This window comes from Lynx canadensis, chromosome D1 (genome assembly GCF_007474595.2).
Source record: "Lynx canadensis isolate LIC74 chromosome D1, mLynCan4.pri.v2, whole genome shotgun sequence".
NCBI classification, from domain to species: Eukaryota; Metazoa; Chordata; class Mammalia; order Carnivora; family Felidae; genus Lynx; species Lynx canadensis.
Window position 1 is genome coordinate 73,814,160 of NC_044312.2, and position 14,080 is coordinate 73,828,239.

The 14,080-nt window shown below is 49.2% G+C and overlaps 1 protein-coding gene across 1 annotated transcript in view; it reads left to right on the plus strand.

Moving 5' to 3' along the window:
- Nucleotides 1-14,080, plus strand: part of OTOG (otogelin) — a 90,378-nt gene that overhangs the window by 9,106 nt on the left and 67,192 nt on the right. Inside the window, exons 8-17 of the mRNA XM_032595077.1 lie at nt 273-478; nt 1,310-1,440; nt 1,708-1,814; nt 2,253-2,362; nt 2,729-2,857; nt 3,738-3,846; nt 4,147-4,193; nt 4,679-4,824; nt 11,308-11,440; nt 12,309-12,486. Coding sequence (XP_032450968.1) covers nt 273-478; nt 1,310-1,440; nt 1,708-1,814; nt 2,253-2,362; nt 2,729-2,857; nt 3,738-3,846; nt 4,147-4,193; nt 4,679-4,824; nt 11,308-11,440; nt 12,309-12,486 — 1,296 coding nt within the window. The remainder of the gene's footprint in view (nt 1-272; nt 479-1,309; nt 1,441-1,707; nt 1,815-2,252; nt 2,363-2,728; nt 2,858-3,737; nt 3,847-4,146; nt 4,194-4,678; nt 4,825-11,307; nt 11,441-12,308; nt 12,487-14,080) is intronic.

Below are 14,080 nucleotides of genomic sequence, written 5' to 3' on the forward strand. Positions count from 1 at the left end.
TTTATCCCTGCCAGGGAAATTGCAAATTTAAAAAGCAAGTTTTAAACACCAAAGACAAAAGAATCTCTCCCTGATGGTGGGCCTCAGATGCCCAGGAAGTCAGGTGGGAAAGTGGGGGCCTCAGATTCACATGGTACCAGTTGCATGTGGACGAGGCAAGCGCTGGGTACATGATGGTTCCTGCAGGTGTGGGGCTGGCGGGTTCTTTGGTGACGGGACTGGGTGAGTGGGGGTGATGTGAACACCCAGAAGCTCTGGGCTGTGCCCTGCAGAGTCCAACTGCCACATGTGATGGGGAGCGTGAGTCTGCAGAGGCTTGCTGGCTACGTCCTTGTGCGGCATCAGTCTGCCTTCACGCTGGCCTGGGATGGTGCCTCAGCCGTCTACATCAAGATGAGCCCAGAGTTCCTGGGCTGGACTCGTGGGCTGTGTGGGAACAACAATGCCGACCCTCAGGATGACCTGGTGACCAGCTATGGTGAGGTGCAGGGCAAGTGGCCTTCGAGGGGTTTGGATGGAAGTAGGGAGGAGGTTGGGTGGAGGTCAGGCTGGGAAGGGTGGGAGAGGTCTTGGGGCAGTACCCATGGTACTAAAGACCCAGTGGGGGGTCAGGGCCCCTTCCTACCAAGTGTGTGGCCACTCAACCTCCATTTCCTTGTGGGTAAAAGAGTCATAAAGACCACTCCTACTAGGGTTGTGTAAGGATCTAAAGGGCACTTTGCTAGGTAGGATATTAAGCACACACTGTGAGTGTAGGATGGGGGCAGGAGCAGAAGGCCAGAGAGAGCCTGGAAGAGAAAGGGCCCCGTGGGAGCTGAAGATACCTATAGAGGAGTGGTAAGAAGTAAAAGTGAAGCATGCAGGGCCAAATCATGGTGACTCTGGCTTCCCAAGAAGGGAAGTGACACCTTTGAGCACCCACAACATACTGAACACTTAACACACATCATCTCATACTGTCCTGGCAATAATACCATGGTGGGGATTATTTGCCCATTTCACATAGGGCAAAACTGAGGCTTGGAGAGAGCTTGTCCAGGCTCACATACTAGTTGCCTCCCCTGAGTTTGGAGAGTAGGGAGCTACTACAGGTTCTTGAGTGTTCTTGACTATCACCACCAGCTTTCTCAGGAAAATGGCTCTGTTGAGAAATGCAAACTGGGATGGGAGCCAAGAGGCTGGGTTCTTCAACTCCTTGTCCGCTTTTGGTATCTCTTCGGCTCCACCTGCCCTCCTTCAGAGCCCTGTGCGGCTTCTCCCCTCCTCCCCTGTCACACCCACCTGTGATCATGCTAGTTCTCCCTTCCAGGGAAGCTGACCGACGATGTGGCTGAGTTTGTGCACAGCTGGCAGGAACAAGCCCCCAACCAGCCTCCAAGGCCTACAACTGCCTCCCTGCCTCGCCCACCGTGTCTGCAGCAGAGCCCGGGAACCATGCAGGTCTGGACCCTGGGGAGAATGCCTACTCCCCACCCTCCCCTTACCCCTCATCCTAGTGTCTGGCTTAGGTTTCCTGTCTATCTCTTAGAAAGTCACTGGCTGCAGGAGCCCAGGGTTGTTTGTGCCTATGGCCCCATCCCTTTTCCCTCCATCATCCTCTTTCTCTCCCTTGGCCTCAAATTGGGGTTCTGTGTAGGGGTGGGTGAAGTCAGAGGGCTGTGAGTGGCCTTGCCAGCTCCCAGCTCTGGCTCCTGGCTCTTTCCCCAGGGTGTGTACGACCGGTGCGAGGCACTGCTGCGACCCCCCTTTGATGCCTGCCATGCCTACGTCAGCCCTCTTCCCTTCACAGCCAGCTGTACCAGTGACCTCTGCCAGTGAGTAGGCAACCAGGACTGGAGCTGGTATTGGGCTGTGGGGAGACCTGTCCCAGTACTGAGGGACGGGGGGGGGGGGGGGGGGGGCGGGTGGTCTCAGCATGTGGGCCACTGAGCCTGATAATCCCAGGCCCCGACAGATGCACTTCCAAAACCTCAGAAATTCTTATCTGCATAGGTGGGGCAGAAGAGTTTCCCTATTCTCTGAAGCCCAGAAATGGAGACTGACACCCTCAGGGTCAAACAAGTCAATGCCAATATTGGGACTAGAACCCGGGTGTCCTGCCTCCATCTGTATACCTAGATACCTTCCCAGTCTCCCTTTCCTAGCTGTGGGACAAGGAGGGGTGCGTGCCCTGAGCCCTGGCAGTCTCTACAGGGTTCTGGAGGGCTGGTGAGAGATTGGGCTCCGGTGTGACCCTTGGTTTCCCTGCACAGAGCAGTGGGTGATGAAGCCACCTGGTGCCGGGCGCTGGCAGAGTATGCCCGAGCGTGTGCCCAGGCGGGGCGGCCCCTGCAGGATTGGAGGACCCAGCTCCGGCAATGTGGTAGGTGTATCCTGGTGGTGGGGGCAGGGAGAGGTTCAGACAATCTCTGCCCTGAGGCTGGGGGTGGCCTCATCAGGCCTCAGCTCAACGTCCTGTCCTGCTTAGAACCACAGTTGTCAGAGCTGGAAGCCGTGAGGCCCCATGTGGCAGATGAGAAAACAGGCTCAGAGTGGAGGGACTGGCCCAGGGCCACAGAGTGAGATGAGGGTGGTTCTCAGAGCCTCCCAGGCTCTTGCCAACTTTCTGGTTACCCAGGGGGACTAGGGGAACAGGAAAATCACAGTCCTCCCTCCCTCCCTGGAGTAGGGGGTGGGTGTGTCCTGGCAGAGCCGATGGGACTGGATGGACTGCTCCCTTCCTCCCAAGCCGTGCACTGCAAGGAGAAGGCCTTTACCTACAACGAATGCATCGCCTGCTGCCCTGCCTCCTGCCAGTCCCAGGCATCCTGTGTGGACAGCGAGATCGCCTGTGTGGACGGCTGTTACTGCCCCGATGGTATGCCAAGGGTGGAGCGGGTGCCTGGCAGCATCTTCCTGGGCTGGCACGCACGAGCCCAAAGCAGGGGCTCAGAGGATGCCTGTTTGTGGGATGAGTGAAGCAAGGAGCACACAACTAATAAGTGAATAAACGAATGACTGGCTTAAGGGGGCTGAGGATGGGGGTGGAACTGTGGCTCTTGAGAAGTTCATCAGGGTATTTAATTTCATCGGGACTGTGTATAGATGAGAACAAGTCATTCATTCATTCACTTGTTCATTTATCACATATGTGTTTGTTTAAACATTCGTTCACATGCTGTTTTGTATGGGATATAAATGCACTGGTTTTGAGGGGGTATACATTTGCCACACATCTGTAGCGTGTAGCCCATTCGGCTAGGCAGGGGTTGTTGGGATAAAAAAAATGTAGAGATATAGTCATTGACTTTAGGGGTCAGAATCTGGTTGCAGTGATAAGTCACGTATACCTACGACTCCAGTCTAAGGCATAATGTAGTGAGGATCAGCTCAGGGGTTCAGACAAGAAGAGACATAGGAATTCAGTCGGGGGAGAGATTGTCAGGCTTCCTGGAGGAGATGGCACCTAAACTGGTTCTAGATGCAGCGACAGGCTTTTGGGAGGTGGAGAAGAGAAGCTAGTCAGCATGCAGGTTGCTTGGGGAGGTGGTTCTCTGAAGAGGTCTGGAGGTGAGATTATTTGCCCAGAGGAGATTCAGATCTGGCCTGAGCCAAGGATTTATGCAGGAGAAAACTTGAAAGTGGGTTCAGTGGTGAAAACTTGGATAAAGGGATCTTTGTCATAGGCCCTGGACAGCCATGAACGGTCTATGAACAGGAGTGGAGGTGAGTTAAGTGGGCCTTTCCTGTGACCCTAGGGCTGATCTTTGAGGATGGGGACTGCGTGGCACCAGCTGAATGTCCCTGTGAGTTCCATGGGACCCTGTACCCAACTGGCTCTGTGGTGAAAGAAGACTGCAATGCCTGGTCTGTGTCCACATCAAGGGGTGGGGGTGGGGTGGGCAGTGGTGACTTCCAGGGTTTTCCACCAGGGCTATCCATCTGGGGTCTGGGACCCCTGGCAATATGGGGGCACTCACTCAGCATCTCTGAGTCCCAGGCGATCTCATTTAATCCAACCCCTGGAGATGGGGGAATCTCTACCACCCATTTTAGAGACGGGAAGACTGAGGGCTGGGGACAGGAGCTCTGTGGACCCTGCTATCCTCCAGCATCTATCCCAGGCCTGGAGAGGTGAGACTTGCCTCCTTGATCTCTGTGTTTCAGCACATGCACTGCGGGCAAGTGGGTGTGCAGCACATCTGTCTGCCCAGGTATGCTTGACCCCACCTTGGACTCTACCCCCTTCCTCTGGTCTCTCAGCTTTTTGGGCAGGGAGGACCTGGGGGCCAGGCCTGCAGTTCCATTGGTTCAGCTTGCCCCACTTTGTTTCTTCAGAGCTGCTTTGCCTGCTTAAGGGATTGTTCTGCCTCCTGTCAGGGAGGGTTTTGGGGGGTCTGTCTAAGGACCTTCCTGAGCTTGGGGGGCTTGGATGGAGACTGGTCTCCAAGCTCAGGGCCTGGTCTCCTGTCAGAGGGGGATGCCCAGGGCAGGGCTGCATCTACCTTCAGGTGGGCTGCTGGGGACAGGCCTGCATCTCCCCAGTGGCCTGAGTGTCAAAAGGAAGGCCAGGGCTCCAAACACTGCCCTGATTCCTAAGGACAGAGTGCTGTCTCTTCCTCATGCTCAGAGCCTGCAGGGCAGAGGCAGTCCCCATGGGGCAGCTCCCATGTGTCAGCCACCTTTCTTTGCCCCTCAGCCGAGTGTTCAGTGACTGGCGACATCCATTTCACCACCTTTGACGGCCGCCGGTACACGTTCCCTGCCACGTGTCAGTACATCCTGGCCAAAAGCCGCTCCTCAGGCACCTTCACAGTGACATTGCAGAATGCCCCCTGTGGCCTGGTAAGGGCTGGGGACCTCAGGCCCAATCCAGCCAGCCACCCCTGCTCTCTGCCCCCTAGAGAGGCTGAAGGATTTAGGGCAGGGCCCCAGGTTTTCCACAACCCACTCACCCTGATGTCTGTTCTTTCTGGGCAGAGCCAGGGGGCAGGAGGCTAGGTTCTGTCTCTAGAACATCTGAGAGCTGAGAGCCATTTCCCTTTCCTGGGCCTCAGTGTTTTAAAAAAATCTCTAAAATGGGTCTAATTCAACTAAATCTTCTCTGCTTCCTTGGATTATGCCTTCAACATCTCTGTATTCACTCATTTGTTCATTTATTCATTCAGCAAATACTGAACTAATTTTTGTGCCAGAAGCTATGTTGAGTCTCGGAGACTGGGATGAATTAGATCTGGCTCTGCCTTCCTGGGCCTCGCAGATTGGTGGGTCGAGCAGATAACTCACCGCATAATCCACTATGTTATAGGAGCTGTAATAACATGGACATTACAGGGTAGGTCTCCATGTAGGAGCTTCTCCTGGTTCTTGTTTTACCTGGATGCCAGGTGGGAGAAGGGGTAGATCAGGAGAGACTTCCTAGAAGAGGTGATCCCTGAGCTGTGTCGGCCACTTGTGCACATAACTGAGAAAATGGCCAGCTTGCAGGTCTGGGGTAGTTATAAGTCTGTTTGTTTCTCAGGGACTGCATTTTCCCTGAGCTGACCCCACAAGCCCTGGTTGGGACTCCACTCAAGCTCCTTCCTGCACAATAGGACAAAGGGTTCACACCCATAGCCAGGGCAGCTGCCCCCAAAGCCCAGCTCCCTGCCTGCCTTTTCCACACCCAGTGACGTCAGGTGGGTGAGCAGACATCACCTACAGGTGTCCCTCCGTGGCCCTGGGGACCCAGGCTGAGCTGAGGATGAGGTAGAGGGCTGGGCTTTCTTCCTCTTGAAGCCTGAGTGATCCCCTCCCCTCTATCTGCCAGAGAATGGCCTGGATCTGCCCTTGGCTGCTCTCTGAGTTGGAAGAATGAATACTTGTCCTCAAAAGCTGGGTCACTCCCATCACATCTTGAGAGTGGCAATAGAAAAAGCAAAGCAAACAGACATAGCCCAGTGGGACTCCTCCCCATTTACAAAGTTCTAGAGTCTTTGAGTACCTGAGGGCTATGGGACCTTGGGGATCCCTTACCAGCTCCTTCTCCACCATGTTCTGGATGGTGGTTGGCCAGCGTCGGCCTGAGGTAACTTGCTTCACTGCTGAACAGTGCCTCTTTTGTTTATTTAATGCTTATTTACTTTTGAGAGAGAGAGAGTGTGTGTGTGACTGGGCAAGGGGCAGAGAGAGAGGGAGACTCAGAATTCGAAGCAAGCTCTAGGCTCTGAGCTGTCAGCACAGAGCCCGATGTGGGGCTCGAACTCACGAACCATGAGATCATGACCTGAGTCGAAGTTGGACGTTTGACCCACTGAGCCACCAGGCGCCCCCGAATAGTGCCTCTTGATAGCACATTCCTTTTACCACGAGCCAGTTCTCTTCCTTGTGACTTCATCCACACTGATGAACCAGTAGAGGGCCAGCCTTGTGCCAGCTCTGTGCTGGGCACAGTGAGGGTTACACAGATGAGTCAGCCCCTGGTCCTAGCTACCAGGAGCTTGCAGCCCAATCAGGGAGTCAATCACGTCCTCAGGTCAGTTGCTTCTCTGTGAGATACAAGAGCAGTGCCATCAGAGGGGCTGTCTGTGGAGCAAGAAATATTCCTATAGGTCAGAAGAAAGCCTCATGGTAGAGGTGGCATTTGAGCTGAAGGACCTAAAAATTGGGCCAAAAATGTAAATAGAAATAAGATATGTATGTGTGAGGATGGGGAGGAAGGGCAATCCAGGAGGATTCGATCATATGAGAAAAAGCAACAGGGTGGAATGTTCTAAAATACATTAAGGCAGATTCAGGAGGACTATGGCAACTGGCTGACTGGCTGGTAAAGTGCCAGGTGTGTGGGAGAGAAGCAGGAAGAGTCAAAGGGGAAGCCACGACTTCAACCCCGGGTGAACAGAAGTGGGTAGGGTGAGAATGTTAATAGAGAGGATGATGATGAGAAAGTATTTGCACAGTACTTTAAACTTTGACTAATCAGTTTTGCATTTGACATCTAGTTTAAGGCTCAAAATACCCCCACGTAGTGGTCACTATGATTCTCCCCATTTGAAATCTGATAAGACAGGCCTAACAGAGGCTTGGGGCAGTCTTGACGACCCCCAGCCAGCAGGAGGGGGAGCTGAGCCAGACCCAAGGCTGGAAGTCCAGAAAGCCTGTCACAGCTTCCTTATACACCCACCCCCAAATCAGGGTAGTGTTTATAGCCTTTGAAGTATTTTTAAAGTAGACCTTATTTTTTTAGAGCAGCTTTAGATTTTACAGAAAAATGCAAAGGTAGTACACAGAGTTCCCATATATCTCACACCCAATTTCTCCTGTTATTAACCTCATACATTAGTATGGTACATTTGTTACAAATACTGAACCAATGTTCGTTATGTACATTATCATTAACTAAAGTCTGCACCTTACTCATATTTCTTATTTATTTTTAAACCTGTCATTTTTTTTTTCTGTTCCAACATACTACATTACATTTAGTCATTGTGTCTCCTGGGCTTTTCCTTGCTGTTACAGTTTACTAAGACCTTATTTATGGTTAACTTGAAAGTTTTGAGGAGTACTGGTCAGATATTTTGTAGAATGCCCCTCTGTTGGGATTTGTATGCTTTTCTCATGGTTAGAATGGTGTTAGGGATTTAGGGGAGGAAGATAAGAGGTAAATTGCTATTTTCATCACATCTTATCAAGGATACATATACCAACATGGTTTATCACTATTGAGGTTGACCTTGGTCATTTGGCTGAGGCAGTGTTTGTCACATCCTCCTCTGTAACGCTACTCCTCTTTTCCCCCTTACCATATTGTTCTCTTTGAAAGAAGTCAGCCCACAGTTAAAGAGTAAGGAGTTATGCTCCCTCTCCTTGAAGGCAGAGAATCTACATACATTAGTTGGAATTTTTCTGCATAGGAAATTTGTCTTTTTTTCCCTTGACATATTTTTTTTGTCAATCATTTATTTATGTCAGCATGGACCCGGGATATTTATTTTATACTTTGGATAAGAACCAATGCTTCCTTTTTTATTTTGTTACTCAAATTTTTCCAGCTTGAACCATTGGGTAGTCTTTCAGTTGGCTCTTGGGTCCCTTTGGTATACCCCCATCATTGTGTGTGTGTGTGTGTGTGTGTGTGTGTGTGTGTGTGTGTGTGTGTTTGTGCGCGCGTGCTGCCTACTGCCTTACTTTATAGTCCTATAAGATGCACCAGGCTCATCTTGCATATTTCCTGTTACATTCCTGGAATCAGCCATTCCTGAAAAAGTATTATCAGATGCTCTGGGCTCCTTTTGGAGAATCGTATTAGACATCAAGATCTGGGGTACTGGGTGTGCTCGTTGCTACTGGGGTATCATTTCTTTTAGATCCTCTCAGCCGATAGAAAAAGGAAATAATATGTATAACCTATGAATATCCTTGTATAACCAATATATATACACATAACTATAGATAATCTATCAGTAGCCCTCTATATCTATATGCTAAGAAGGAGCTCATATTGATGTTCCAACTCTAATCCATTGCCACATGGGTCATTCTAGTCTCCCCTTGCTTATCCCGCCCCTTGCTTATAAACACCCACTCCAACAGTGAGAAATATGGTTTCCATTGTCCTCCATCTAATTATCTAATTGTTCAATTCCAGTATACATGTATAGAAGTACCAGAATTATTAATCCATACCTCCATGGGAAAGAACTTTATCAACTAGAGTACAGTGCTTATGCATAGTTTCTTTTGCTTTTAGTCTTACAAACTCCACTTATTTCCAAGGCTTCTTAGGTCAACACCTTTCCCTGCACCCCCGTCAGTGAGGTAGTTTTGTATAGCTGTACAGTTAGATTCTTTGGTCACAGTCTGCATTCCATCCTGGGATCCTCTGACTTCCTCCATGATTTTTTTAATTGTTTACATTAGGGTTCACTCTTTATGCTATAAAGTTCTCTGGGCTTTGACAAATGCAACCTCCAAAGTATTCCATGCACATTTTCTTTCCTAAAAATTTAATTTTTTTAATTTTAATTTTTTTTTCAACGTTTATTTATTTTTGGGACAGAGAGAGACAGAGCATGAACGGGGGAGGGGCAGAGAGAGAGGGAGACACAGAATCGGAAACAGGCTCCAGGCTCTGAGCCATCAGCCCAGAGCCTGACGCGGGGCTCGAACTCACGGACCGCGAGATCGTGACCTGGCTGAAGTCGGACGCTTAACCGACTGCGCCACCCAGGCGCCCCATAATTTTTTTAATTTTAGAGTGTGTGTGTGTGTGTGTGTGTGTGTGTGTGTGTGTGTAGGGGAGAGGGGCAGAGAGAGAGAGAGAGAGAGAGAGAAAGAGAACCTCAAGCAGGCTCCATACTCAGAGCAGAGCCTGGTGCGGGACTTGATCCCATGACCCTGGGATCATGACCAGAGCCAAAACCAAGAGTCAGATGCCCAACTGACAGAGCCACCCAGGCACCCCTCCATGAACACTTTTTTTCTCACTATCAAACCAGGCAGGACCAACCAAGTATTGTCCTATCTCTATTTCACAAGGAGAGAACTGAGGTTTAGGTAACTTAAATGAGGTCTTTAAGGTCTCAGCTTTCAGTGACATCAAGACTTGAGCCTGAGACTTTGACTAAAGGGTGCAGACTTTCTTCCTGCACCAATGACATGTCCAGAGGGGACCAGAGGATGAGTGGGCTTGACAAAGAAGGTGATGTTTTAGACACAATGGTTTTGAGCTGTTTCAGGGATTTTATGTCTCCTTGGGAAGGAGCTTGGAAGAAAGGTTGTAGCTTGTTGCATAATGCCTTCCTGAAAAGTTTCAAGTTCTAGTTCTTTCCTCATGTCGCTGTTTGATTATATCACTTTCAGGTTATACTTTCTTTGGCTGTCTTTGGACTTAGGATAAAGTCCTAAAATATTACAAAGCTCTGCCTAAGCTGGCCTCTGCCTACCTCTTGAAGAATTTACCTTAAACCACTTTTCTCAGTGGGCTCTGGCCCTCTGGTCTTCTTTGATGTACTTGGATGTACTTTTTTAATGTACTTTTATGTACTTCTTGTGTCAGGGAATTTTGTATAGCCTGTTCACTATCCCTGGTATCCCCCTTCTTGCCTTCTCTCTTTGCCCAGCTACCTTCTCTGTACCCTTCAGATCTCAGCTCAACTGTCACATTTTCCTGTGCCTCAGTCTTCTGATCTGCAAAGTGAGGTTGTTAGTGGTACTTACTACATAAGACTGCTATGAGAATTAAGTGAGTAAATACATGTAAAAAAGATGAGAATAGTAACCTGAACATAGTAACTCTAAAGTTAGCTATTAGGGTCGCCTGGGTGGCTCAGTCAATTAAGCGTCCAACTTTGGCTCAGGTCATGATCTTGCGGTTCATGAGTTTGAGCCCCAGTTCAGGCTCTGTGCTGACAGCATGGGGCCTGGAACCTGCTTTGGATTCTGTGTCTCCCTCTCTGTCTACCCCTCCGCCACTCAAGGTCTGTCTGTCTCAAAAGTAAATAAACATTAAAAAATTTCTTTAAATAAAATAAAGTTAGCTGTTATTATAATAAATTATAGTATTACTAAGAGTTTTGTTATGATTTTTACATCATCATTATCTTTCCCTAAGGATGACCTTTCCTGCCTCTGCAAACTAAATCTTGTTCCTTCACTATATGCTTTCCTAGCACCTTACACCTCTTTGTAGCACTGATCTCAGCAGTAATTTAAAAACCAACTTTGTAATTACTTGTTTAGTGTCTGTGTCCCACACAAATATGTACTCTCCATGAGGCCCGGGACTATATCTGTCACGTTCATCACTGTATGGTTGTATGGATGTCTTCTTGTGGAAGGAGGTATGAATGGGCCCAACGTGTACTACCCATTTCAGAGATGAGAACCTGAGGCCCAGATATTATTAGCTCATTTCCTGCCTGCCTATGAGTAGAGCTTGATACTCTGCAGGATGTGACACATGGAAAGAGCTATATAAACACCTGTAAAAGGATGAAATTAAAGTCCTGTATTGTAGTTGAGTGGGGAGGCCAGTGTTTCTGAGGCTAGACTCTGGGCCATCCGGGGGGGGGGGTCTATCTCTGCTCTCTGTCATAGATAGCCTAAGACTTGACTGTCTTTTTATTTGCATTATCCCAGCTCTGCCAACCTTCTCCAATCTTAGCCTCTGCCTTCCCATTCCCAGATGAGAGCATTTGGTTAGAGGACTCCTAATGTCCTTTGGGGGTTCCGTCTCAGCCTGTCTCTGACCTCAAACTGCACTAGAATACCCAATCTTGGGGCCTCTTTTGGGACCAGCAGGACAGACAGACTAACTCCGCCCTATTTGCCTTCCTCTTTCTCCAGAACCAGGACGGAGTCTGTGTCCAGTCAGTGTCAGTGATTCTGCATCAGGACCCTCGGAGGCAGGTGACCCTGACCCAAGCGGGGGATGTCCTTCTGTTTGACCAGTACAAGGTCACCCCACCCTACACGGATGGTATGGCTTTCATGGACAAGAAGTAACTGGGAGCTGGCTGCCCAGGCCTCTTCTTCCAAGCACTGTCTCTGGCCAAAGGCACTGCCACATGGGCAAGAGCTCACATTTTAGCATTGGGTGAATCGGGCCAGAGGGCACCTTGGTCCCAGGAACATGGACTCTGGACTTGTAAGATGGTCTTTGTCCCCATCCCAACATGACACTAGGCATCTCAGCAGTATGATGCCTTCTCCTAACATAAGGATATGAATGAGGCTGTTCTCTATCCCTATTTTATTTTGTAATTACTTATTATCCTATCTGACTCCACAAGGGATCAGTGGTAGCTCATAGGAAGCACATCTAACAAAAATGCAAAAACTATTAAGAAATAAAATAGCACCAGAGAAAATGAATAAGAAAAAAAAGTAGGGGTTCAAGATTGAGTGGGGATGCAGGGGGAGAGGTGTAAAGAGGCCAAAGAAATGCATGCCACAAGAGGTGAAAACTTCACTACAATTGAATCTAAAATCGTATTGTGAGCTTCCTGGTGGCCATTGTGAAAAAAATGGGTAGTTAACAGAATTCTCCTTTGCTACAGAAGGAAATATATCAGTTCCTTATGCAGGCAAGGCTTTAACTGGCACTTGGTGCTAAAAAAAAAAAAAAAAAAAAAATTCTTAGGTTGCTGTGGTCAGTTGTCTCTGGGTTCTGTTTCATCACTGAACAGGATTTCCTCAAGGCTTCCCAAACTAACTCCTTAGCAGGGCTTCACTGGGTGTGAACACTGTGCTGGGTATCCAGGTCAGTGAGGACCATGCAGTTTGGGGCGGTGGGTGGGTGCATGTTGGCAGAACTTCCCACATCCCTTTTCTGGTTCTGTGCCCAGACGCCTTTGAGATCCGGAGGCTGTCCTCCATGTTCCTGCGGGTGAGGACCAACGTGGGCGTGCGGGTGCTCTACGACCGCCAAGGACTGCGGCTCTACCTGCAGGTGGACCAGCGATGGGTGGAAGACACCGTGGGCCTCTGTGGCACCTTCAACGGCAACACGCAGGACGACTTCCTGTACGTGCCCATGCCCGGAAGCAGAAGGAGAGGGTGGGGCCCCGGAAGGCCGGGTATCCGGAGGCTCTGCCTGAAAACATCTTTCGCAAACTCCCTGGGTCTCTCACTGTGCCACGCATGCACCATTGATTATTTATTCTTCGGCATTTAAATTTAAGCGTATTTCTTTAAGGCTGTGGCCCACAGTCTTCTCTGTGCAAAAGACTCACCTGAAGAGCTTGTTAAAATGCTGATTCCTGGGTTCTACTTCTGGAGTATCTGATTTGGGTTGGGGCCCAAGAATTCTACTTTTAATAAGTAACCACTGCGATTCTAGCATAAGAGATCTGCAGACCATACCTTGAGATCTGTGGACCATACCTTGAGAAATACTGTTTTATAATGAGGTCTTAAAATTGGTGGACCTCAGGCTGCGTTTGATTTGGTTCATGGTTTTCCTTGTTTTAATTGACTGTGAGCACCTTTAGATGAGCATAAGCCCCCTGTGAACCAATGATTCCAAAACTCCTGCTTTCTATCCCAGGTCAGTCTAAGCCACATGTCTTTCCTGCTTGGTTCTTAAGGGTTGCACCGTGTGTGCCTCCCATGTTCAGGGGAAGGCTGTTTCCTAGGTTGACAGAAAGACTATCTGAGCATGGATACAGTTTAGAAACTTGGGAGGGGACAAGAGTCAGACTTTCCTGAAAGGAGAATAAGGGGTTGATCTTGAAGGCTAGAGGTTCTGGCCAATTTTTCAAGTGACATGCATTAGGTGATGCAGAAGTAAACAGGAGACACTATCTTCAGCCAGAAATGAGAACTCAGATTCATTCAGAAAAACAAGAATAAAAAGAAACTGAGCTTTACATTTTTTTTTAATGTTTATCTATTTTTGAGAGAGAGAGGGAGAGAAAGTAGGGGAGGGACAGAGAGAGAGGGAGACACTGAATCTGAAGCAGGCTCCAGGCTCCGAGCTGTCAGCCCAGAGTCCATTACAGGGCTCAAAGCCACGAACCATGAGACCATGACCGGAGCTGAAGTTGGATGCTTGACCAACTGAGCCAACAAGGTGCCCCAAAACTGAGACCTTTTAGATGCATGCACATTAAAAAATGTAGCATTCTGCTGTCTTGCCTGGTGGGACTGATGTTAGGGCAGCTGGCCGGAGTGGTGGGGGACAGACGACCCTGATTTAGTGTGTGGGCTGCCTGGCACCTTCCTGAATGTGAACTCTGGGCAGAACAGTGGCTGGGTGTAACTTGGGTGCTCTCACTGCTCTGGAGCAGTAGTGCGGGCATGCTGAGTGTCACACAGAACCTGCCCCACCCCGTGCATGCTATGTTGTCTCCAGTCTACCATCTCCTCGAGTTTGGTGACTCTGGGAGACTGGTGATGTCTAGGAGACACGTTTTTTCCCCCTTCCTTCCTTCCTTCCTTCCTTCCTTCCTTCCTTCCTTCCTTCCTTCCTTCCTTCCTTCCTTCCTTTATTACCTCTTGTGTGACTATTTCCTACCTAGAGAGAAAGGTGAGGGGCGCAAAGGAGCTTTTGGGAACTGCTTATGGAAAAGGGAGGAGGAAGTCTTAATCCAGTGAAGTTTGGCTCATGGTATCCCTG